At 39.0% G+C, this 23,143-nt stretch overlaps 1 protein-coding gene across 8 annotated transcripts in view; it reads left to right on the top strand.

Moving 5' to 3' along the window:
* LOC102311043 (AP-1 complex subunit sigma-2) overlaps window positions 1-23,143 on the top strand; it is a 32,278-nt gene that overhangs the window by 4,660 nt on the left and 4,475 nt on the right. Inside the window, exons 3-7 of one of the 8 annotated variants that reach the window (XM_042221140.1) lie at window positions 3,088-3,196; window positions 3,298-3,435; window positions 5,897-5,927; window positions 14,318-14,380; window positions 20,213-20,221. In XM_042221140.1, the coding sequence (XP_042077074.1) occupies window positions 3,088-3,196; window positions 3,298-3,435; window positions 5,897-5,927; window positions 14,318-14,370 (331 nt within the window). In that variant the 3' untranslated portion in view covers window positions 14,371-14,380; window positions 20,213-20,221. Of the gene's footprint in view, window positions 1-3,087; window positions 3,197-3,297; window positions 3,436-5,896; window positions 5,928-14,317; window positions 14,381-17,089; window positions 17,804-20,212; window positions 20,222-23,143 lie in introns of those variants that run through there. The other 7 variants (XM_005922992.3, XM_042221138.1, XM_005922991.2 and 4 more) reach the window with 7 other exon arrangements.

Here is a 23,143-nt window from a genome sequence, read left to right as displayed (position 1 = left end):
AACCTAATTTTTATCTGAGTTTAAAAGCAGGAAATGAAATGCTGTAAATATCTTTAAGACATTCCTACATTTTAACTAATTGCTGTGTGTGATATCTGGCTTCAGGGATAGATAAAGCTGGGTATCATCTGCATAGCAATGAGAATGTATGCTATACCTTCTAAGTATACTGCTGAAACGGAGCATGTATAATGTAAATAGAATTGGTCTTCTTTTCTTTTATGCATGAGACAGATTTCTGGATTGTTTAGCTCTGGCTAAAAGTTTCTTTGCAGAAAGAAATTGTCTAATTTTGAGCAACATCATGGATCTGTATGTTGAGTGTTGACACTAATGCATCAACATACAGCCTGTCAGTGTGTAGACGTGTAACTTGTAACACTGAAAATTTCTCTGTATAATTTCTCACAGCTTACAGTAATTTAGATGCTTGCAAGCATCGGTTTAAAACTGATCTTCATATTTTCTTTAAATGTGACAGAGAAACAGAGCAAATTAGAAGCAAATAATGAAGCTTAATATTAGTTTTAACAAATGACTGATTCTTCCACATGCATTTTTGGTTTTTTTTGAGCTGAACCAGGACCAAAATCTCAGTGAGTTTAATAGAAAGCTGAGAGCTGAAACTGTGCTTTATCAGCCTAAATTCTTAAAATGCATGCTGTTTCCCATCTGATATGTCAGAATTGATCCAGGATCAGAAACAAGGATGGATCCTTTGCCAGTGGCACTACTCATGGTGATATTTGGTGCCAAATTAAACTGTCTGTAGCTCTAAAACGTAGCTCAAAGCCAGCAGTGGGTAAAAAACCTTTCTGACATAATTATGCAAACACATTTTGGGCTAATCTACTTGTAAATCTGATTCTTACCAAAAACCTTTGAGAAGCACGTCTTGCCACTTAGTAGTCCAGTTTGTTAACACTTGAGTTATTTTGAAGCCTGTATTTACAATTTTCACATTAGTTGTTTAACTGGACATAAACACTGCACGAATAGAATCACCAGTCACATTTAAAAAAAAGGCTTTTGGTTTATAAAAGTGCTTGAAGTTACATTTTTATTATGCATGTGAGAAGTTATTTGACTTTTCTGCTTCATTATGGCTCAATCCAACATGTACAGCTTCTCTGCACATGCTATCAGGGTGCTGAACAATTCTAGATCATGATATTCCGTCTATGCTCATACCTGAAGGTATAAAATAGATTCTGGGTAGAAGCTAGAATCTTACTAGTTTCAGTTCATGCAGAATAAAACATTAAGTCTATTTTGACATTTTTGGTCTATCTGAGAATCAAGAAGAAGTACTATTTGGGGTATGCTCATTGGCTAACCACATGTAATTCAGCATTTTACAGTCACATCCACAACTCCCTCATTACATCTGGTTTCAGTACACCAAAATGGAGATGGTGAAACAGCTCAAGCCAAAGCTCGATAACTGGTCTTCAGTAACTCAGGGGTGACCTCACAGTGGCTGTTACCATATTTTATACTCTCTATGATACGTCCTCTTTACAGTAACAAGTAGGGAGGATTTAAGCTGCTTGCTGCACAGTTGAAACTGTCATAAACCTCTATAGAGGGCATGTGTCAGTGCACCGTGATTGGATAATATGTTTCCAGGCTCAGATGTTGATTGGCTCTTTGAATGTTGGGCTGCTGCCATCTTTACAGTTTCACAGTTCTCCCATAAATTTCTTTAAGGCTTCTCCTTATATGTCAACTGTGATTGGATGCTTTGCCAGCAGAACTCATGCTGATATTTTTCCCAAAGTAGACTAAATTGAAATTCAAAGTGTACCTCCAAGTAAGGCTCTAAACTGTCTGCCACATGTGAAATGTTAATATAACCCTTACTTACGTGTTAAGCAACATTCTATAAAGATGTCTTATTGAAGACTAATCCACTTATAAAACAGGGGGACCTGTGCCATCAGGCTGCCAATGCAACATAAAGATGTTCTTTACTTTGGGAGCCTTCTCTACACAGAGTGTGCATTGTCTTTGAAAGCGTTGACTTGTTTCTGGAGTGAGTCAGCTCCAGTAAAAATGCTGTCTCACTGCTCTTTTGTAATGACTGAACCGAGCCCTTTGTGCTTCCTGCTTGGCTACACCTTGCATTAATTTTCACAAACTGTAGACAAAGATAGACAACAGCTCGAAACAATCAAGAATTCACCACCAGAAAACAGCCTGGCTAATAAGCAGCTTTGCTGTTCTCTGTGACCTCTGCGAGTATTGTACACTTGTCTTTTTAAGAATCTGCAGCCCTGTCCATTGTGTCCTGCTGCTCCTCTGGTTTCAGAGGATCAACTGACCAGCTCCTTTATTAGCCAATCATCACATGCCTAGTGCCTTAGGGATTATCAGGGATAAAGAACTATGGCAGAATGGGTCTTAACTGTTTCAGCCTTCTGCGTCCGGCTTCTGGCTTTTAAATGAATACCCTGTGCACAGTAAACAGCAGGCCTTAATAATAACGGAGAAATGCCCTCTCAGCACCATTTCAGTGAGACAGTACATCACTGTGAGAGCCTGTCGCAGCTTTACAAATGCCTGAAGTCTGCTCCTTGGCTTTGGCTATTTGATGATGTAGTTTTCACAACGAAAGATTGTTATTTAAAGGGATAGTTCACCTCAAAATCTAATTCATGTTATTTTTTCTCTGGGCTGTAGTGATGGTTATCTTTTTTGGGTGTACAGCATGCAGTTTTGGAGACATCAGCTGTGGAGATATTTGCCCTCTCTTGATTATATCGAAGACCCTGAGACATTTAAAGGACACAGCAGCCTCCTTCCTGCACTCTGGCAGGAAATATAGACTCTATAAATCACACAGCAAATGCAATGCATGTTGTACTACCCTGTATATTGTTTCGACTATGTAGTTTTTCCTATTTTAGCCTTTAAGAATGAATGAAAATAACAGCCTCCACTGTGCTGATGGGGATGACTTTTTCTACTTGACAGTTGTAATTAAAACAACAGTTTTCATATGAAACTTTCTCAGAATTATTTTTCTGAGAAAGCAGGGAACGAACTTTTTCAGTTGAAGTGAATTTGCTTCTCGCTGTGTTGCAGATATGCCAGCCTGTATTTCTGCTGTGCCATTGAGGACCAGGACAACGAGCTCATCACGCTGGAGATCATCCACAGATATGTGGAGCTGTTGGATAAATACTTTGGCAGTGTGCGTTTGTGATGTCTGACTTCCTAATATTATTCTTAGTTATAATTCCTACGTGCTGAGCTGTTCATTAATGTTTAAAGTTATTGCATGTTGGTCACCAGGTTTGTGAACTGGACATTATTTTTAACTTTGAGAAGGCCTACTTCATCCTGGATGAATTCCTGCTGGGCGGAGAAGCTCAAGAGACGTCTAAAAAGAATGTGCTGAAGGCCATCGAGCAGGCTGACCTGCTACAAGAGGTAAGATATGTGATAAAACCACCATGGGAACAATAACAGTTTCAAATACTACATTTCTGGTAAAGATATTTTACACTAGTACACCACTATTTCCTATGTATATATTATATTATATTGAGGATTTCTGGAAATCTGGAGACATCCCCAGTTATTGGTGGTGGCAGCAAGTAAGGTTTAATACTTTTTGGCTCAGTTTGCAAGTCATGCATTAAAGCCAGTCTTTAGACAAAAAACATTTTGTAGTAGTTATTTTTCTTTTAGTCGAGGGTGGATTTAATCCAAGTATGGTAAACTGGTCTGTGATTGTTTCTTTTATTGTTTTATTGCATTTTATCACTACTTCTCAAAAAAAATATTTTTAATTCGCTAATGAAAATATGTGGATGAAAAAGCATGTTGTGGCTTTTCTAAGAAAGAAACATGTAGCTTCTTCTTCTTTCTTAGAAAAGCCACAGTGCGTAGGCCAGCATGGGGGAGGTGACCCACTGGTGGAAATGCTGAAAGTGGTGTAGAGAGGACAAGCAGCAATCTGGCAGCCAGAGACCATGGGAGTTTGATGAAATGTAGTGATTTGTAGACAGGTGAAATGGGTGATTAAAGAGTCAAAGTGATTGAAGTGACTGCCAGTGGAAGCAGTGACATATAAGCTAGTAAATACATGGTTATCAACCTATTTGGAACGTGGAACAGCTGCTTTGTTGAACAGCTGTCAGCTACAAAGCTGCTCCATGAGCGAATCGTTTTATATGTGTGAACAGGTTTTATCACCAGGTTATTATCTCTCTGAAAATCTTTATGTCTATGGTGAAAATAAAATGTGTTTATAGTTCGAAGGGAGAGGCATGAATTGTCTTTATGAAATTGCACATGTTTTTAAAAAGTCTTTCCAAGACCCTGAGATTGTTGTTCAGATATACTCCAGTGAAAAAGACAGCTACAATCAAAGGTTTGTAGCTGAGAATGTCAGACTTTCAATTTTGTAAATAATGAGTCTTCCCGTCTGACAACACAAAGTTACTGAGACCTGCAGACTAAACCAGCCACAAAGTCACTTTTTCTGTGGTTTTTTTCTTCTTGTTCCATTTCTCACTGCAGTGTCATCAAGTGATTCTCTAATAAGATTCAGTCAGTGATTTCCTGTAAAAGCTCCATAATAGAATCCATTCTCAGCTTCTAATGCCAAGCAAACATTAAGAAATACTGGTTTTGCATCGGTAACTGCTGCAGCCTTAAATAGTAAAGCTGATATTTTGACTGCCTTATTTTCTTTCATAAGTATGCTGTCATAATGGTGGATGATTGTAGTTTCATCAGACCAATCAGAATGAAATAAAAAGATAGAAGAGAAGAAGTGAAGGGCTTCACCAAGGAGCAGTATCAGACAAATAAGGATTATTTTGAAATACAGGCCATGCAAAGCTACTCTACTAGAGTCAGAAAAAATATGGAGCTTGAAATCAGCACCATTGGTCCACGTTAATTAAATTAATGTGAGGATTATAGTTTTTATTGTAATAGTTAAATTTCATGCAGCACGGTGGCACGGTGGTTAGCACTGTTGCTGCACAGCAAGAAGGTCCTGAGTTCAATTCCACCATCAGGCCGGGGTCTTTCTGTGTGGAGTTTGCATGTTCTCCCCGTGTTTGCGTGGGTTCTCTCCGGGTACTTCCTCCCACCGTCCAAAGACATGCAGCTTGTGGGGATAGGTTAATTGGATAATCCAAATTGCCACTAGGTGTGAATGTGAGTGCGAATGGTTGTCTGTCCCTGTGTGTTGGCCCTGCGACAGACTGGCGACCTGTCCAGGGTGTATCTCGCCCTATGACAGCTGGGATAGGCTCCAGCGACCCTGAAAAGGATAAGCGGAAGCGAATGGATGGATGGATAGTTAAATTTCATATAGTAGAAGTAAAAAATGTTTCTTAGAGTTTACCTCAAAGTGACAGCTGCTTTTACTTTACACTCTCCAGTCAACCCAGGAAGTTGTTCAGCTCTTTTCATAATGCTCGACTTGAGTTATTTATAGTGTTTTTAAAGCATTCACAAGAACTAATACTCAGATAAGTCTCACTGTTTTAGAGTCACGCAAAGAAACGTGGACCTCGTTACCCTCAACTTCAACTAGAACTTTCTTTACCCTTTATTATTTTTACAGAAGGTTCAATGTTGAGTTCTTGTGTCTTTCTATGTTGCATCACTTCCCTTAAGTAGAGGGAAGGCTCGGCACTGCTGGTGCTATATGTTTATTCTCTTTTTACACATTTTCTGACATTGGAGTCCTGATGATCATTTCTGTCTTTAATTTTCAGTGCTGCATGAATACAGCCCTCAGATGATTCATGCAGCCATATTTTTGAAAATATTTTGTGTGTCTTGCTTTTAGTTTGCTTGATCTTAATCCTGATTTCTGCTGACACATTTCTCCCTTTGCTTGTTTATTCTTTACTGTTGTGATTTGCAGAATATAGACTTTCAGATGCGCCTGTTTGCAGGTAACACTTTGTTAAAAAATCCCTATTCTGTAGTGTTAGATCTGTAGCTTTAGATTCACCAACACAATGTTAAATCCAGCAGAAAAAAAAGATACCAGCAACACCAAAGTCTCAAGTGTCATCAGCACACTTTGAATTTTGAAGTTGCTGATATGTTTTCTGCCTCATACTGACCCTATATCAACTCCAATATCTCTGATGTCACTGTAAACCTAACCAGCAACATTTAATGTGACAAATAGTTACACAAAATTGCTTAAAAATAAAATAGCATTCAGTAGTTTTTAATGAAGAGCCTACATTTCTAAGTTACTTATAAAAGTTTCTGCACAGGCCTGGTTCAAGGTTGGATGTGGGCAGTGCTCAGGTTGTAGTCTTCAAACAAACCCTCATTGTATTCACTGCTGAGACAAACAGGACACTTCTGTTCTAGATTAGCATTTCATATAGTGGGAGCGTAATTATAGCATCAAAACCACAGTATCGCAGCAAGGGTAATTTTGACCATAAGCGCTGTCAGCAGGATACCAGTACACACTGATCACAGCTCCACAGCTGGTTTTTCACCCCACTCTCAATCCCGGGCACAATTAATGTTGTTTTGTCAGCGTCTGACGTAAAAAGGGTGATTTTACTAAACGGAATAAAATAGCGTTGATAGGTGTGGTTAGTTTTATCGGTGATTTACAAATGTTGCACTGTTTTCTAACCACAACAAAAACACGGTTCATTTCAATATGACATACCCAATGTGCCAAGAGCTCTGACTTCAGCAAGTGTACGGGACATGCAAAGAGACACAAAAGCACTTGTGACCCAGACACAAGAGCATGACAACAGCGGTATCTGGTTTGGCAAAGTCAGTGGATACTTTACTACAGGCTTAAAATTCCATAAGTGAAATGCTGTTGCACATCCTTGGAATAATAACAAGAAGCACCTCCACTCATCCTGGACAACAAGAACTGCAGGGCGCAAAAAGAAAGTGTCCTAGAAGCCAGGGAGAAACCAGAAAGCATCAAAAATAGGCCATGTTTGTGCATAATATCATGACTTATGCATATTATATTTACATTTGTTTTATTTCTTGCAGTTTCAGTACAGTAAATCTATTTTAAAAGTTATGTTTTTCAAGATGGCACTTTGATTATTATTTTAAGCATTCAGTTTTTTCTCTTTTTAATAGAGCTATCTATAAAGACTACAGCTTCTGTTGAATTTATTTCAGCATATGACAAAAATAGCATTTTCTGTATTAAATGGTAAAATAGCCAACACATTGACCATTGAGACAACTGTCAAATGTGTACATCTGTCCATGGTCCTGAAATTATAGCTATAGTTTTTTAACACAAATGCATTGATCAGAATAAAAACAAAAAGCACTTCCAAACTATCAAACCAATTCAGAACATCAAAATGAAAAATGGGCTGCTATTATGACTTCCTGTGCCTGCCATCCAGGATCCTATCCTGAAACTGATCAAGCCTTGATTAGTTTTAAATTGCAAAGATGAGTTGCACTCATCAGTGCTGATTGTCTCAGTATGATTTGAATATGTTGGCAGTCTGTTTCCGTTAATAATACAGACAGCAGTTATTTGCAGTCCTTCACCAATCTGCCTGCGAGTGGTTGCAGTCAGTCTGAGTTGGACCATGATTGTTTAGAGCACCAGGTGACCTATGCATTTGGCTTAAGATTGAAAGTGATCGCCCAGAGGCTGAACGTGTTGCCTGCTCAGCCTCTAGGTCACTGCAACTAGTGGGAATTGATTTCCAAAGATGTAACCATGGAGGTATCATTTTTTTCTTTTCTTTTTTAACTAGTTGCGAGGTTGCCATCTTACTTTACTCTAGTGTGACAGAATGCTAACCAAGTTTAAGTAGCTAAAGCTAAATGAATAATTTTATAGTGCTTTATTTAACCAAGTAGTTTTTAGTAAACATTAAAAAAAATCAGCATGTGAAGAAGAAAAGGACATGCTGAACAAAACAACGTGAAGCACAGTCTCCAAGGTGACAGACCTTCGGCTCATGCCATTACCACACCTGCAACCTTCTATTATAGACTAAGTAGGTCTCTGAAGCAGGATCTCCTCAGCCAGTATTAGCATGCCAGGCGCATTGTGGTTTCATCTCCAGAGGACCCTTTGACTATATCATGCCCTGGGATGAGAGCATCCTGGGGTTTCAGCTTCAGCAAAAAATATGATGTCACTTCAGTCATTTAATGTCGTCTGCCAAAAAGAAAAGTTTAAACACTGAGTTTAGGTTAGATATATTTAACCTGTAGTCTTCACATTAACAACACATGTTACAGCACATCTATGTTATGAAACTGGTTTTCTTATAACGAGCCTGTAAAAACAGTTTTTAATGTGTGTGCTCCCACTGTTTATTGAATGTATAAAGATCAAAAGGTAACACCCACGGAGAGCTTCAGAAAAGAGCGGACTGTTCTCAGTTTTACCAATTTGTTCTGGCCAAGTCAGGAAACACTTCAATGTTTCGATCTAGTGGCTTTCATTGGAGCATGTCTGGTACAATGTAAGTCTAATCAGTCAGTTAGACAGCAGACTGATTGGTTTCCTGGATTTGTTTGTCGAACATTTAGTCTGTTAGTGCTCCAAAAGGCCACCGCTAATGAGTTCTAGGAAAGGAAATCAGGCCACGGCTGACAGCCCATTAACATCTACATGGATAAAAGTGATGTGAACCATGGAGAATTTCTGAGGAACACTTACTTTTTGTAAAGCATAAATAAAAAGATTTTATAAATGCTCCTATTAACGATTAAAATTGTTTATTTATTTTACAGCTTAATTGAAGTGAATTGACTAAAAAAATGGTTCTATCCTTTATATTTGATAGAAATAGAAATGTCTGTGAAGACATTCAGGAAATACGACAGATTAAAAAAAAGTTTGAAATTTCACTCAAGTTACAACTGAATATAAATTGGACCTAAGTGAGTGATGTGAAGCTGGAAAGCATTTAGAAGTCTGAATGTGGTTGTTTGCCATTAGTTGCGAGGCTGCTGCCACCACCCAGCCAAACCCATTATCCCAGAGGACAAACCGTAAAGCTGTTCATTGATTTATCGACAGCAGGACCATCAGATGGAGAACATACTGTACTGAAAGGCTTAGAGTAAGGCTTTTTCCTGTAAGTGTATAAAGTAGGTAGATCTTTAAAATAATTTAGCTGATTTTCTCACTTAGGAGGAAGTGAGTTCAAAATCTGAAGGGGACAAAGCCAAATCTGAGTGGGAGAAATGGAATGAGGTCTCTGACTGGCTCAATTCTGTATTTATAGAGCCAGAGTGAAGACTGGGGAAGTTTGCCAAATGAGGAGATCTTATAAAGAACTAGAGTCCGTCCATGCCTCCATCCAGGGTATTGATAAGTACTAGACTGGTACATTCAGTCAGTCAGCATGGGTTTCCAGTTCTGCGTGCCGTCAACTGCATGTACGCCTGTCAGTGTGACTGTCTCATAACTCTGAGTCTAGATACAGGCTGCGATCAAAGGGTAGTCCGACTCTGCCCATACAAAGAAGAAACCTTTGCCTCTTTTAAATTTGATTTGTTTCAATGTAAAAAAAATCATCTTCCTCTGCACCTCTGGACCACACCCAGCGCCTGTGTGACTCATTTGGACCATTTGTATGTGTGTTCTGCAGTTACACAACCTAACCTAACATTACGCAAAGAGCAACTCCTACGTCAAACCAAATTCCTAAGGTGCATGCTCATTGTATTTTTACATTTGTGCAAGGTTAATTCATTCAGTACAAAGTTTGATGACTTTGCACGAAAACAAAAACAGGTTTAAGTTCCTAGTTCGGCTGTTAATTGTCTCATTAGGTGGTACACATAATAGATTTGTCTGTTGTTGCTGATTCTACTATAAGGCAGGAGATTATGCATAAACCACCGGAACTGTAGCATGTGCCATCGTGCCCTCACTCACAGAGACATACCAACCCACACACTGCTTATCAACCACACTAACAGCTCTTTTCCACTAATACCTACTTGAGTTGGTTCGGCACGGCTCGACTCAGTTTTTAGGGATTTCCACTGAGTTGTAGTACCTGGTACCGGGCACTTTTTTTTTAGTACCTACTCGGCCAGGGGTCCAAATGATCTGAGGCAGTCTGAAAATATAATGCCAACAGACTGCATGGCACAGATTGACGTCACTCAATGAGTCATGAGTCTCTATCATGAAAATCAAAACCACCATTATTTAAAAAAAACAAAAAAATCCCCCAGCAAAGATAAATTGGCTTCACAAAAAATAATACCCTCATCCCCGAGTCTGCCAAAAAGCCATACACCGTGTAGCAGATGTCCTCCTTTGTTGTGGCTAGGGCTGCCACAAACGATTATTTTGATAGTCGACTAATCAGATCATGCATCCATTGGATGTACAACGTACAGCTTATTGCACCAGCATGCATCTGCTCTTATATAACTATCATTAGCTTACAGCTTGCTATCTAAAATATAACAGGACACCGGAGTATATTCTCGAGCATCTCACACTTCTGATAATCAGCTGTCTGCTTGACGTTTATTCAGCTGTGTAAAAACTATAACTTTAATCTCAGCCAAACCGATTTACTCAGGAACAAATAAAATACTGAAAAAATCCAAACAATAACATTTTTAAGTTATCTAAGTGACTTATATATCATGTTTAACCTGAGTAGCAAAAGACAGCAGTGGGTTTGAAAACGATTAGCCGGGAGTCCGGTGTTCTCAGCGGCTCTAGTGAGCCTTGAATCCCGGCTAACTATCGAGCTAGTGGGTAACAGACGTCTCCGAAAAAGTCGGAGTGCTTTTGAAAATATGTGGTGTCTTGATAAACTGAGCAGATATTTGAAGTTTACACAGCTACATTCTCGCCTGAAAATATGTTAAACGTTTATTTTGTGACCCAGAAAGAATAGTAAGAGTAATATTAAAACTAACTAGCTGCCGCCATTGTTGGAAACTAAGCTGGGCCGCGCTATGAATTCTGGGACACTGCTTTTTCTTCTTCGGGGTTTAACAGCAGCTGGCATTCTTGTACATGCAGTGCTGCCATCTTCTGTTTCAGTTCGTTATTACACTCTTAAATCCTACTACTTATTCCTGCAGCTTTTGTGATCTTACAAAGCTTCAAACAACGCATCGACGATTTTAATAGTCGACGTAATCGTGACTAGTCGACTAATCGTGGCAGCCCTAGTTGTGGCATTCATGGCCTCACAGGCATCACAGGACTTTTGACCGCATTGCTATAACAACCCTACACAATTTGGTGGTACTCAGTTTTAATGGAAAACAACAGAAACCAAGTTGAGTTGAGCTGAGTCAATACCAGTGGAAAAGGTCTATTACTGCCAGATTTGGTCACCTTTTTGACACTTTGGTCAAGACCTTAGATCCATCGGAGCGGTGCCTGCAGAGGTGAATTGCTGCCGCTGAGCAATCCAAACACAGAAATAATGGAAGTTGTCCAGAGGTGCAAAACTTGATGATCATGAAGGGAGATTGGACAAATTTGAGGTCAGTTAAGGTTTTCATTTTGATCGCACCTCGTACGTGACACAACATGAGGGTCATAACAGGCACCAAGTCAGTTTTGAATGTTTAGATATGTCTGAGTAGACTAACAGGCAGCATAATCCGAACCTTCCTACTTTTGCTTTGGTCGATTCTGATTGTAAATTTTGATTACTGTAACATTATTGCAGAAAATTAAAACTATTAATTCTTGTCATTTAAATTTTTTTTGGGATTTTAAATTGAAACAAATATGCTGCCTGTGTGAAGACCAGCTGTTGTTCTAACAGCACTGAATGAAACTGTTCAAATTTATGATTTCTGAACAATGAAACTACGCTATAAAATTATTATATAAGCATTTGTACTAATACTGTTCACTTTCATTCATTCTTATTAATTGCCAATATATATTGAGACAGATTGCTTTTTTTTTTTTTTTTATAATTACAAATCCAGAAGAAAAGACCAAAACCAAAGTGACGCTCTCTCCATGTTTGCTGATGTGGTTGATAGCTGTCACAACAACCACATCTGTGCTTAAAAAAATAAAAATCTTATGAATATAAATATGTTTTAATAATTATTTAAACATTTAAATAATTATTTGTAGTTCCTATCAAAGTTTGCTCACTTATTATAAATATTAGCATTTTTTTAGACTACAGTGGAACCCCGACTTACGAATACCCCATTTAACGAAAAATTCAAGTTACGAAGGCACTTAACGCAATATTTCTGCCCGTGTTATGGCAAAATGCCTGCGTAACAAAATCCGCTGGCTCTGATTGGCTGAGCCCAGAATGCCTACAATGCCCACAATGCCCTCCGAATCATGTGGCAACCCCTTTGGCTTTCGTACTTGCGCTTCGCTTTTCCACTTGAGCGACGTATCCGTTGTTCAGTCTGACGTCACTAGCCGTGTCTGGGTCTAAACTCCGCTGCAGGTCCATATATCAAACGATCACTATGGCATTACTGAGAGTTGAAAAACTGTCTAAAGTCTTTCATCTTTAATAAAATGATCAGCGTTCTGCTCTACCAGGTGTAACAATTGAGTTTAACATCCAGGCATCCATGAAAACGGAATTTATGACATTTAACGGAGTTAGAAGTTAGCAGGGAGTTAGCTCGCTAGCTTCTATCTAAATACAATATAGCATGTCCTGACTGCGGGGTTTTGGAAACAAATTAAAACGTACAGCTCTGCTATCACTTCCAGCATAAATGAAGACAGAAAACTAAACAGCAGTGACGTTTGTAGGGTTACTGAAGTTGGCTAGCTGGTATATAATGATGTGCTACGTGACCGCTAGCGACACAGCTATGTTAGCATAATATAAACAAGCTAACTTTTTTTCCACTCGATAAAAGTTAACGTGAGTGTTCTCGGTGGTCAGGAACAAATGTAATCGCATGGCAGGATGCTGTAAAAGGACCAAACTTCAGCCAGGAGAACAACTGAGATAATCCATCCACAATACGAGGTTAGTCATTCATATACTGCTGCATGGGCTGGGCTGTAGTTACATCCTAAGGTTTTAAAAACTGAGCTTAAATAAATGATTAGTGGTAATAAAAGCCGAGGGAGGTCAACAGTGATCACTGACTGTTTTAGGAGCTTTTTGAGATCAAATAGAAGAAAATACATAACATTAAACATGTTAACAACACAAAAGCCATATTAAACGCAGACTACTTTAGGCCCGGAAGTAGGATTCGTCGCGTCATCACTGAACAACCGGATTGTTGTTGCAGTTAGCAATTAGCCTATAGCCTATCGTTCACTCAAAAGGTGCGATGGGTGCTTCGACTTACGAAAGACCCTCGGGAACGAATTAATTTCGTAAGTTGGGGTTCCACTGTACTTTGGGTGTGGAATAATACACGTGGTGTGGTACAAACTGTTTCCAGCAGCGTAATGGTGTTTGTTGGCTTACCTTAAAGTTAACGACAGGATGATTATTTGGGATTATGAAGGAATGTGTCACACAGTGGAGCTCTGAGACACAGAGGAATGAGTCAGACCAGTTCATCGATGGTTTTGGTCTTTTCACAGTGAGAATCAAGAATGTCACCAGCATGAAAACCAGCGCTTGATAATTAGTCACTATTCTGATGCCTCTTGTTTTTTTTTAGTTATTTTAAATTCAGGAGAGCAATCACATCAAATTAAAAGCGCTCCTGGTGATTGAGAAACTGTTTAGTTCACAAATTTCTTGACAGTGTAATTCAGTAATCAGGCTACTCAGCAGGAAGCTTTAACACCACAGGGTAACAGTGGAACATCAGATGATAAACAAACAGACAAATCAGGCTCCATTTTAATTACTTTAGGGGCAAGAATGTTTAATTTTAATTTTCCTTAAATTTAAACTTGTATTAAGTTTGTGGATACTAAAAACTGCAGGTAAAAGTGATGCGGGAGGAGCTGGGCTCATTCTGAGTTAGGTCCTTGTGCCTTTAGGCATTAGTAAGTGCATAGTGCAGTAATTACATGGAAAACATACCACAGGGGATTTGGTTGAAGCGATTTCAATAAGCCTTTAATGAAATATTTCTCAGGAGCTGGCCATTACTTTGGTGCCAGGAAGGAGATCTTCTTTTGGAATAATGATGCCTCAGAAGGTTTCCAGCCCTGCATGGGAGACATCAGAGATAAATTGAGCAGAGCCATCGCCACAAAGAGGGCACAGTTATTGTGGTGGTGCACGGTTAATCTCCTACTCCCTCAGCAGAGTCTGTAGATGTGTAATACCCGCATTGTAGGTTGCTGAGAGTCGTGACGACGGTGTATCATACTTACTTTGTCCTTGTAAAAATGTTTGCCTCACAGGTATGGTGGTTCCAAATATGGCCTCTGAGTCTTCTGGTCTTTTCCAGAATTAGCCCTGCTAAGGTGAATACGTCGTGTCTGTGGATTTAGGCTGTGTGTACCGCTAGAGCCCTCATGTCTCAGTGTTTTAACTGTGTGAACTAATCAGCCACAACATTAAAACCACTGACAGTGAGGTGAGTGACACTAATTATCTCATCACAGAGGCTCCAAGCCCATTGTTCCTTCAGTGGTCTGGTTTCAGTCATTATGCAAAGGTACTGTTTATAAGGTTGGGAAAACCTGCAGTCAGCTGAGACTGAAGAGGTCACTTAGATGAGTGACGAAACGTTTCTCCCACTGAAAACGCTACGTTCAGATGAACAGAATCAACTTTGGAGGATTTACTTACCTGGATGATTGAGCATGCATCAAGACATAATGCACTACTGACCCCAAAGGTGTCACTTTATCAAGTAGATGCTGTTTGTCAACCACTAAACAACAAAGACAGAAGAAAAGCACTACTGGTCCAATGCATGGCGTGCAGTGCAGTCTACTGTGCGAATAGGAGAAACGTTTAAAGCCATGGATGACTGCTACCATCAGAAAGTTTGGAAAAATAGGAGAAAACGAGGTCCAAACTCTGCCAGGTAAAGTTATTCTACTATAACCACACAGTCATATCAGAGCGGGGGCCACATTTGAGGAATAGTCAAATTGCTCCCACTCTTATCCACATCTTTAGTACGATAAAGAGTAGAGAAACATACTTGCAGCTATACAGTTGAAACAGCTGTGAACCTCTAATATGTAGCACAATAAGATGATTCTCATTTCAGCAGTTGATTGGCTCTTTGGAGCCATCTTTGTCATTACAGAATTCTCTAATAATTTGTTTGTAGTACACAGCTGTCAGTACCTACTAAAAGTGGTCCAGGGAAGGATGATCAGTGACAGGAAGAATTTAAGAGAAAGACATGGGACTCAAAAAATCTTGAATTTTCAAAACCTCATTTTGGTGTGAAGTCAGCAAACCTTTTAAGCATTTTTTTTCCCGGACCTGACCGGTGATTCTGTTCATGCTGCGTCTATTGAAAATAATGTTAATTTAGATAAAGCTTTAAAATAAATCAATGAAAAGGATCCAAGATGCCTATGAGTAGCAAGACATGTTTCTAGAGGGGCTTTGCTGGTGCACAGGAACCATGATCTAATTTAGTCTTGCTGAACTGCTAAAATCTCCTACAACTCACACATGAGTGGAACAGCTGAACCGTGGCGCCATGGAAGGAAGAGGCCTGGACTGCACTGTTTACCTGCAGAAAGATGGCACCTGGACACAATATGGGAAGAAGGCAGCCCTGTGGGAGCAGCACAGTGATCTGTGTTATGTTCTGCTGGGAAACATTGGGAAACATTTTGACTTTTACTGGAATGCTGTTGCAAACCACATACACCCCTCTATGACAGAGATGTTCCCTGATGGCGGTCACTTATTTCTGCAAGATAATGGGTCCTGTCATAGTGAAGAACAAGTACAGGAAGATTTTAAAGAACCAAAGTCCAAGATCCCGATTAGACTTATACATTCCAAAGATTTCAATCTCCAAGATGAGTTGATGAAACACATTAAATATATGAAGGTCCACCTCAAAACTTCCAACATATAAAGAATGTGCTGTGAACGTCTTGGTGTCTGATACCTCAGGAGAAATTCTGAAGTCTTGATGAGTCAGAGCTGTTTCGGTGGCTTTTAATGTTGTGACTGATCGTTGTCTGTGTGTAGCACAGTTCGTGCTGGTTTAGACGGTCTTCCTGGTCTCGTTCATCGACTCCTTTTCACAGTAACCAGTCGTTTAACTCTTAAATTACATGTTTACACTGGAAACTGAGGTCTGTCCTTTGGTGCGTTCACGCCAGACATGAAGCAACGTCTCACCTTGAGTTACTCATACAAATACGGGTGCATTGAAAAAACACAAATGTTCGCCACTAGCAGCCTACAAGAAGAGGAGGCGTACACTCAATAGCTGGAATCAAGTTACACTTATCTATTTTCAGAACATATCATGAACTCCTACAGTTTTGTTTTTCTCCAACTCTGTCTCCTTTTTTTCATGGATGTAAAAGCGACGTTGAGCCATGCAATTCGATCTCCCCTGACATGCGTCAGTAAGCTCAATTGGTGACGTCCAGAGCATCACAGCTGATGAGGTTTTGCAACACAGTGTGAAGTGAATTTTTTTGCAAAACTTAACCTCATGTGGATGCAAATTTTTAAACGCATCTTATCACTTTGCCTGCATTAATTCACCTCTTCACGTTGACTTGATATGTAAAAACTTTGCTTCGTGTTTGGAGTGAACTCATCACTAATCTGTCTTTATTCTACTTTCATATGTTAACATTTCAGTGACGCTGTCCACTACTACGACTTGTATGATTACAGCTATGTTGTACCTGCTGTGAGATAACGTTTAATAAGTTAGACAGTGTTTGTACTTTCATGCTGAAAATGATTGTTTCACCTTTGGGAGTTTTTTCTTTAATAAGGTAAGACGGAAAATGGGTACGTTTTTTCTAGAATTAGCCACACTTATGTATTACCAGCTTTTAAGCTAAGCCAGAAAGCAAACATTTGCCAAACTTTCCTTTGAGAGGAGAAGAGGAAACAATGGTGAGAGTCTTTTGTCCTGCCTGCTGCTCTGTCTCCTGCACGTTATGAATGAAGTGGCTGTTGGAAGCAGTATTGCCTTTGTTTACTAAGCTGTGTGCATTTCTCTCCTCCAGCCCCGTCATGAGTACTTTAATGTGCCTGTGTACTGATTGGCTGCCACCGCTGCTGCTGCTGCTGCTGCTGCTGCTATCCACCTTGCATGCTGAGCTCCTCAGTGCCTGGCACCTTCCTTTCTGCACGCGGCACCTGACATTGTCATTGGTTTGGGGGTGTAACAGTATTTTCAGTTTTCATTCATTTTCATACATGACAGTCATGATACAATATTATCAAATTCAAATTTAAAACAACCATGAATGGAAGCATTTACACAAAGAGATCTGCATCCTGTTTATGGGGCGTGAAAACGTAATCAATATTGTTATCGATCCATTTGATATTTTGCGGTGATGCATTGTCACATGCCTGTCATTGCTCCACTGAACTCTTTGTGTTATTTCAACAGTTTCCTTGTTATTGTTGTAAAGCAGCAAATTAAGTGCCATCATGACCCAAAAATAAAATATTAACAATAATTTAAAGTGGACCTATTATACTGCAGGAGTCTGCATGAAAACTCTTAGATTAAACGCTTTTCTGGGTCACACTGAATAAAACTTAAGAGTCTGTTTTGCAAATTTTGGTCATTCCAACTCTCAGAAAGGAGGTAACCCAAGTATACATGTTGGTTTGTGGTTTCACAGTCAGATATGACCAAAATCTGATATCCCGATATAAAACATCTATCGTCCGATAACGATATAAATCACAAAATTTTACATTTTCTGTAAATTCTGTGAATCTCGGGTAGCTGAAGTGTTTCCAGCTGGGCGTCGTGTATCTGGAGTCGAGTGTTTTACCGATGCATTAAATGACACATTTTTAGACAGGTTGTAACTGCCGCCGTTTTCTTTGTGAGAATTTATTACACGGCTGCGGGAAAAGCCTGTTCTAACGTTTGAGTCTAAGGTTTATTTTTTAGCACCTGACGGCTCCTTTTTTGCTTCTCATCGGTAAATACTCTGCATACTCTTTCACGTGATTCAGTTTATTTTGAAAAGTCTCAACAGGATCTTGAGCTTTATTGTGAAAGGTTTATGTAGAAAATAAACAAGCGGACACGTGATGGTGTTGCCGTCGTTGTTGCTAACGACAATGCATAAAAACAGGCGCTTGTCCTTTGGTAGTGTGGTTATATGAAATATAAGAGAAAGAGAGAACTTTAGGAAATTAATATAGCCACTACAGTGACCATCAAAACGATGAAAAAATATTGCCCTAAACAGTTTATTTTGCAACAGCACGAAACAAACGATAGCGTAAAATGAAACGATAGACGTTTTTATATCGTCATCTGATATATATCGTTATATTGAACAGCCCTAGTCAGAGCCACACCTTGCTCATTGCAACCAGTTTCAAAAAGAAGATGTGACGGCAAGAGCGTTCATCTCGAGAGACTTCCACAACCAATCGGTGATGTCACTGCTCTTTTATACCTCTGTGGTTGTTAAAAGAAACACTAGAGACAGTGTTTCTTTCTTTTAATTCCAGTTTGTTTCCTCCGCTCCTCTGCTTTGTGTTTTGAGCTAAAGCTAGCTTCAGGATATTTTGAACAAGTCAGGTCCAACAAACAGCGTCTCGCATTTAATTTACTTTTGGCTGCCGTAGTCATCCACTGAAAATCTGGCGTTGTGACAGCTTTGAGTCAAACTGTTTATGAAAATTGTGTAACAGAAAATAATAGGTCCACTCTAAATAGCAGTTCCACTTAGTAAATAACTTCTTCCGCTTCATAGCTGCATCACTTTCTGGAAAAAACGCATTAAGTTGACCTTGTTAATCATGATGGCATACAAGACTGATTTAGATTTATGTCAAATAAGAGATTACATCAGTTTTTTATGATAGATGTTCTTCACAAAATGTTTCTTTCATTTTTTTGTTCATTTGTGCTGTTTCTACTTGGTCTTTGGGCAAACAAGTAGTACAGGTGCTGACTGTGTTTTAAAAATACAGTTCAGTACTTTTAAAAGTATTTAATTATAAACACAGAGAATTTCAAAATTCTCGAAGTCCAGATCACAAAATACAAACCTGAGCTTTAATTAAACACAGACTCCACGCTCACCACTCATACCTGAGTCAGTATTACATCCATGCGGGGTTCATCCAGTTTTTTCATGTCTTTAACTTGTTTTGACTCACAGGTCATGTTTGTGGGAAGTGAATGCAATAGAAGTCATGTTCACCCATTTCTGTATCTCATCTGTTTTGCTTGTATCTTCTCACTCTCACATCATACGTATCTGTTTGATTTTTAGGTTTTTCTTTTTGCTGTGATCTTGTAAAACGTTCTTATGAGGGTGAAAATCAAACCAGTGTTCACACTGAAGCACACAGTAGACGTTTTAATAGTTTTTAAGTGTCTGTCTCTTAATAAGCAGAGTTATTTTAAAAAATATTCACAGATCATGATTATTTCCTATTTAAATAAATATTTAAATAAATATTAAAAAAAAGTTTTTCAAGGTAAGTGGTTTCAGAGGAATTCTGCCTAAATGAATATTGTATTTGCAATGATTGCACGGATTAAAGATTCTTCGGGGTTTTATGTTGATTATAGATGTTTAAACGCTTGAAACAATTAGACCTACAAATATGTTTTCTATTATAAATAAATAAATAAATATTTCATATGAAATGTCTTTTCTGTGTCTTGCTAATGAAAGCCAGCTGAATAAATGGACCCTCACTTTATTGATGTACGTAATGGATACATAATAAATTGTTTACGATTCTCTGTCACATCAGCACACTGGTGTCTTTCTTTAATATAACCGTTGTTCTCTGAGTTTATGGATTTCCCCCCTGTGGCTCTCTGAAATTGGAGGGTTTTTTCCACAGCTTTTATTTTCTGTCTGAATTGTGCAGAACGCCATTCGTTTCCCAGATTAACGGGTTTAGCCTACATAATCGGCAACGAGGGATTCATCACTCTGACAAAATATTTCCCCTGTGTGAAAAGTCTATAAAGGGTGATTAATGCAGAGTGGATGTTTTGAGGTCACGTCTGAACATTTTGCACTGAAAATGAAACCACAGACGCCACTGTGTCGAAGTGTTAGCTTAAATGAATTTTATGTCACTGCTCTGATGAATTTACTCTCTTTACTTTGTGCTGAACCTTTTTTTAGGATGCCAAAGTAAGTGATTCTCTTTGTTTCTGACACAAGCCCTGAAATTTGTTAACTACAACTTGTGACACTAGTTAGAACTGGTTAGGGTAGGATTAGCAAAGTAGATGTGCATTAAATAGGATAGAGCCTGTCTGTCCTGTTGTTTGTTTGTTTATTCTAAGTTAGTGCATATATAAATGTGAGGGATGTTGAATAGTGAACATTTTTTCTATAAAATCACCAGTTTATTAACAAAACTGAAGTATGAGGTTGTGGGTGGCTCTTGCTTGTTCTGCTTTCACTTGTATTTAAATGTATTCCTTTGTAGAACAGCCAATAAAGTGTTAAAGAGCAGGTCAGGAAGTCGGGCCTTCTATGCATCCTATTGGCAAACCTCATATAGATCATGATGTTTTAAGATGCTTTAGACCCCTGCAAACCTGCAAGCTCCTTTGCACCTCAGCTCGTCCTTCTCTGACTGAATAAAGATTGAGATTGAGAGTAAAAGATAAACCAGCACCCAAGTACCTTAAACCTGCATTTTCTTTTTTAATTGACACCAGGGGCGACTCTTCTGGTCCTACCCGAGTCTATGGGAAAACAGGCCATGACTCACTTTCACTGTGCCCCTGATTAGTCGCTAGTTTCACGTCGTACTGAATCAAACATTAAGTTCAATTTTTCATTTTTATCTTTGTATTTTTAGAGTCAGAAAGGAGAATTAGCCAGGTTCTCGTTGGCTGATGTCAAACACTAGTCATCTATAGTTGACGTTAAGGCTGCTGCTTCTGTTTTGTATACCTGCTGTGATTGTCTGTCGTGATGTCAGCCAATTTTTTTCCTCTCATTTTAAAAAAATTTACAAATGAATAAAAACTCAAATTGACAGATGACAATATGACATCACATCAAGCACAGAAGCAAATGAACAGAAATAGTGGAGTGGAGGCAAAAAGGTGGATTTTATGTATTTCTTTAAATTTGCATGGCGTTTGGTCAGTGAGGATCAGTGGGTTGGACATATAACAGATGGGGATTGTGGGATCCTGAGGCTGGGGAGCCTGGACAGCTGCCCCATGACCCTGAATTGTTCTACTGGAGCACAAAGCCAGAATGGGTAGAAATAATCCTCTATTTCAGTGGGACAGAGTGATGTTACTTAAACCCATTATGTTCATTTTATGAGTGGTGATGCTGTGAAAACATGTATTTGTGAGATATTTGGGGGGGGGGGTAAAGGGTGCAGATTGTTCTTAAAACAAGAGATGATGATCAATTATGACGTTTTTTCATTTGCCGTTAGTGATGGTTCTAAGGTGTGTTGTTTAAGTGTTGAAATTGATCGAAGATCAGGAAACTGTTGCCACTGAATAGGTGCCCCAGGTTGGTTAATCCTTCCTGTTTCCATGGAGGGAGCTTAATGGGTTTCTTCTCAATTTTGAATATTGGATTATGCCTGATGGAGGTTAGAGGAGGAGGTTGCTTGCTGTAGATCAGGCAGAGAGAGTGGTACTTATTGTATTTGATTTGAAGCAGTAATGACCTGTAACTGATCTCCCAGTGAAAACAGTGTGTTGAATTAGACAAACTTTACAGTTTAGGTTTTTGGTCCGATCTCAGATATACAGTATTTAAGTTTGTGGGAGAGGAAATGGTTTTAGAAATCTGGAGTGTCTAAAGCACCAATTTTTTTTGCTTTTTGAAGTGTGGTCAATTTAATTACCGGTATAGGGTTTCAATCTTTCCAATAGAATTTGTTGACTGTAGAGTTAACGGAGGAAAATCATTCTGGAGGTGAAGTAACAGGGGTCATTGTGAGGGGAGGCTCGTCATTTTTATGGAGGCAATGTGATGGGTTAAAGAAAATGGGAGTGTTCCCTTTGGTCATGGAGTTGTTGGATACTGTGAAAAATTGTGGTAAAGTTGCATTTGAAGATATCTTTTGGGTTAACTGAAATATTTATTCCATGGTATTTAATAAGCTGGGTTTTATGATTACAGTGTAGGTCCCCTTGTATGGCTTAAAGGAAGTTCACTGAGTAGCCAGAGACCTTACCAAAACTGTTGATCAGAGTGGACTAATAGAAGTGAGGTTGTGGGATTGGTTAGCCAGAGAATGATGTCATCAGTGTATAAACAGATGTTGTGATTATGTAAACTTGTTGCCATTCTTGTGACGTTATCGGTCTATATCTGTTTAACTAAATTAACTGGAAATATTTGTCTATTAATGATTACAGATGATGTTGGAGTATTATATAGGAATTTGATTGTCACCCACTGGTGATAGTAGTCCTGTTTTAAACCCTCAAGATGAGTGTTTTCATCTTGATCGTGACAAGTAAGGGACGGATCAGATTGAAGGTTGGGGAAACCTACAGTCAGTTGAGACTTAACAAGTCAAAAAGAGTCTTTAGTCTCCTACTAAAAACGCTACGTCCAGATGAGCAGAATCAACTTTCTGGCGTAGGCTCTTGGGTAGTAACTTGTCACTCACATAGTAAAGCACACCCTGCTTTACCCTTCTTTTGAAGTGTAATGCTATAAACATAATTTTCAGATGAATTCAGCAAACAATGTGATTTTTACTGGATTTGATTAATGATTCTGTTCTGGTTTTATGTCCCATGTATGCTACAATAGCAGCAACTTGGTGTGTTCAGGCATATAGACATAGTTAAGACAGCCTGCTGAAGTGTGGGGAAGAAAAGTGATTTAAGTGATCGAACGTGGCATGGTTAAGGTAACAAACTAGCTGGTCTAAGCATCTCAGAAACATCTCTGTGGTTCCTAGAGAATGGTCAGTTCCCTGGACAAAAATGTCTTGTTGATGCGCAGGAATGCAGAAGAGCATCTCTGAACCCACAACATCTCAAACTCAGAAGCAGGTGGGCTACAGCAGCAGAAGACCGCTCTGGGTGCCACTCCTGTCAGCTAAGAAGTTCATAC

The sequence above is a fragment of the Haplochromis burtoni genome, unplaced genomic scaffold, assembly GCF_018398535.1.
Source record: "Haplochromis burtoni strain Fernald_Lab_line unplaced genomic scaffold, NCSU_Asbu1 Contig_61, whole genome shotgun sequence".
NCBI classification, from domain to species: Eukaryota; Metazoa; Chordata; class Actinopteri; order Cichliformes; family Cichlidae; genus Haplochromis; species Haplochromis burtoni.
This window is presented reverse-complemented; position numbering and strand designations above follow the sequence as displayed.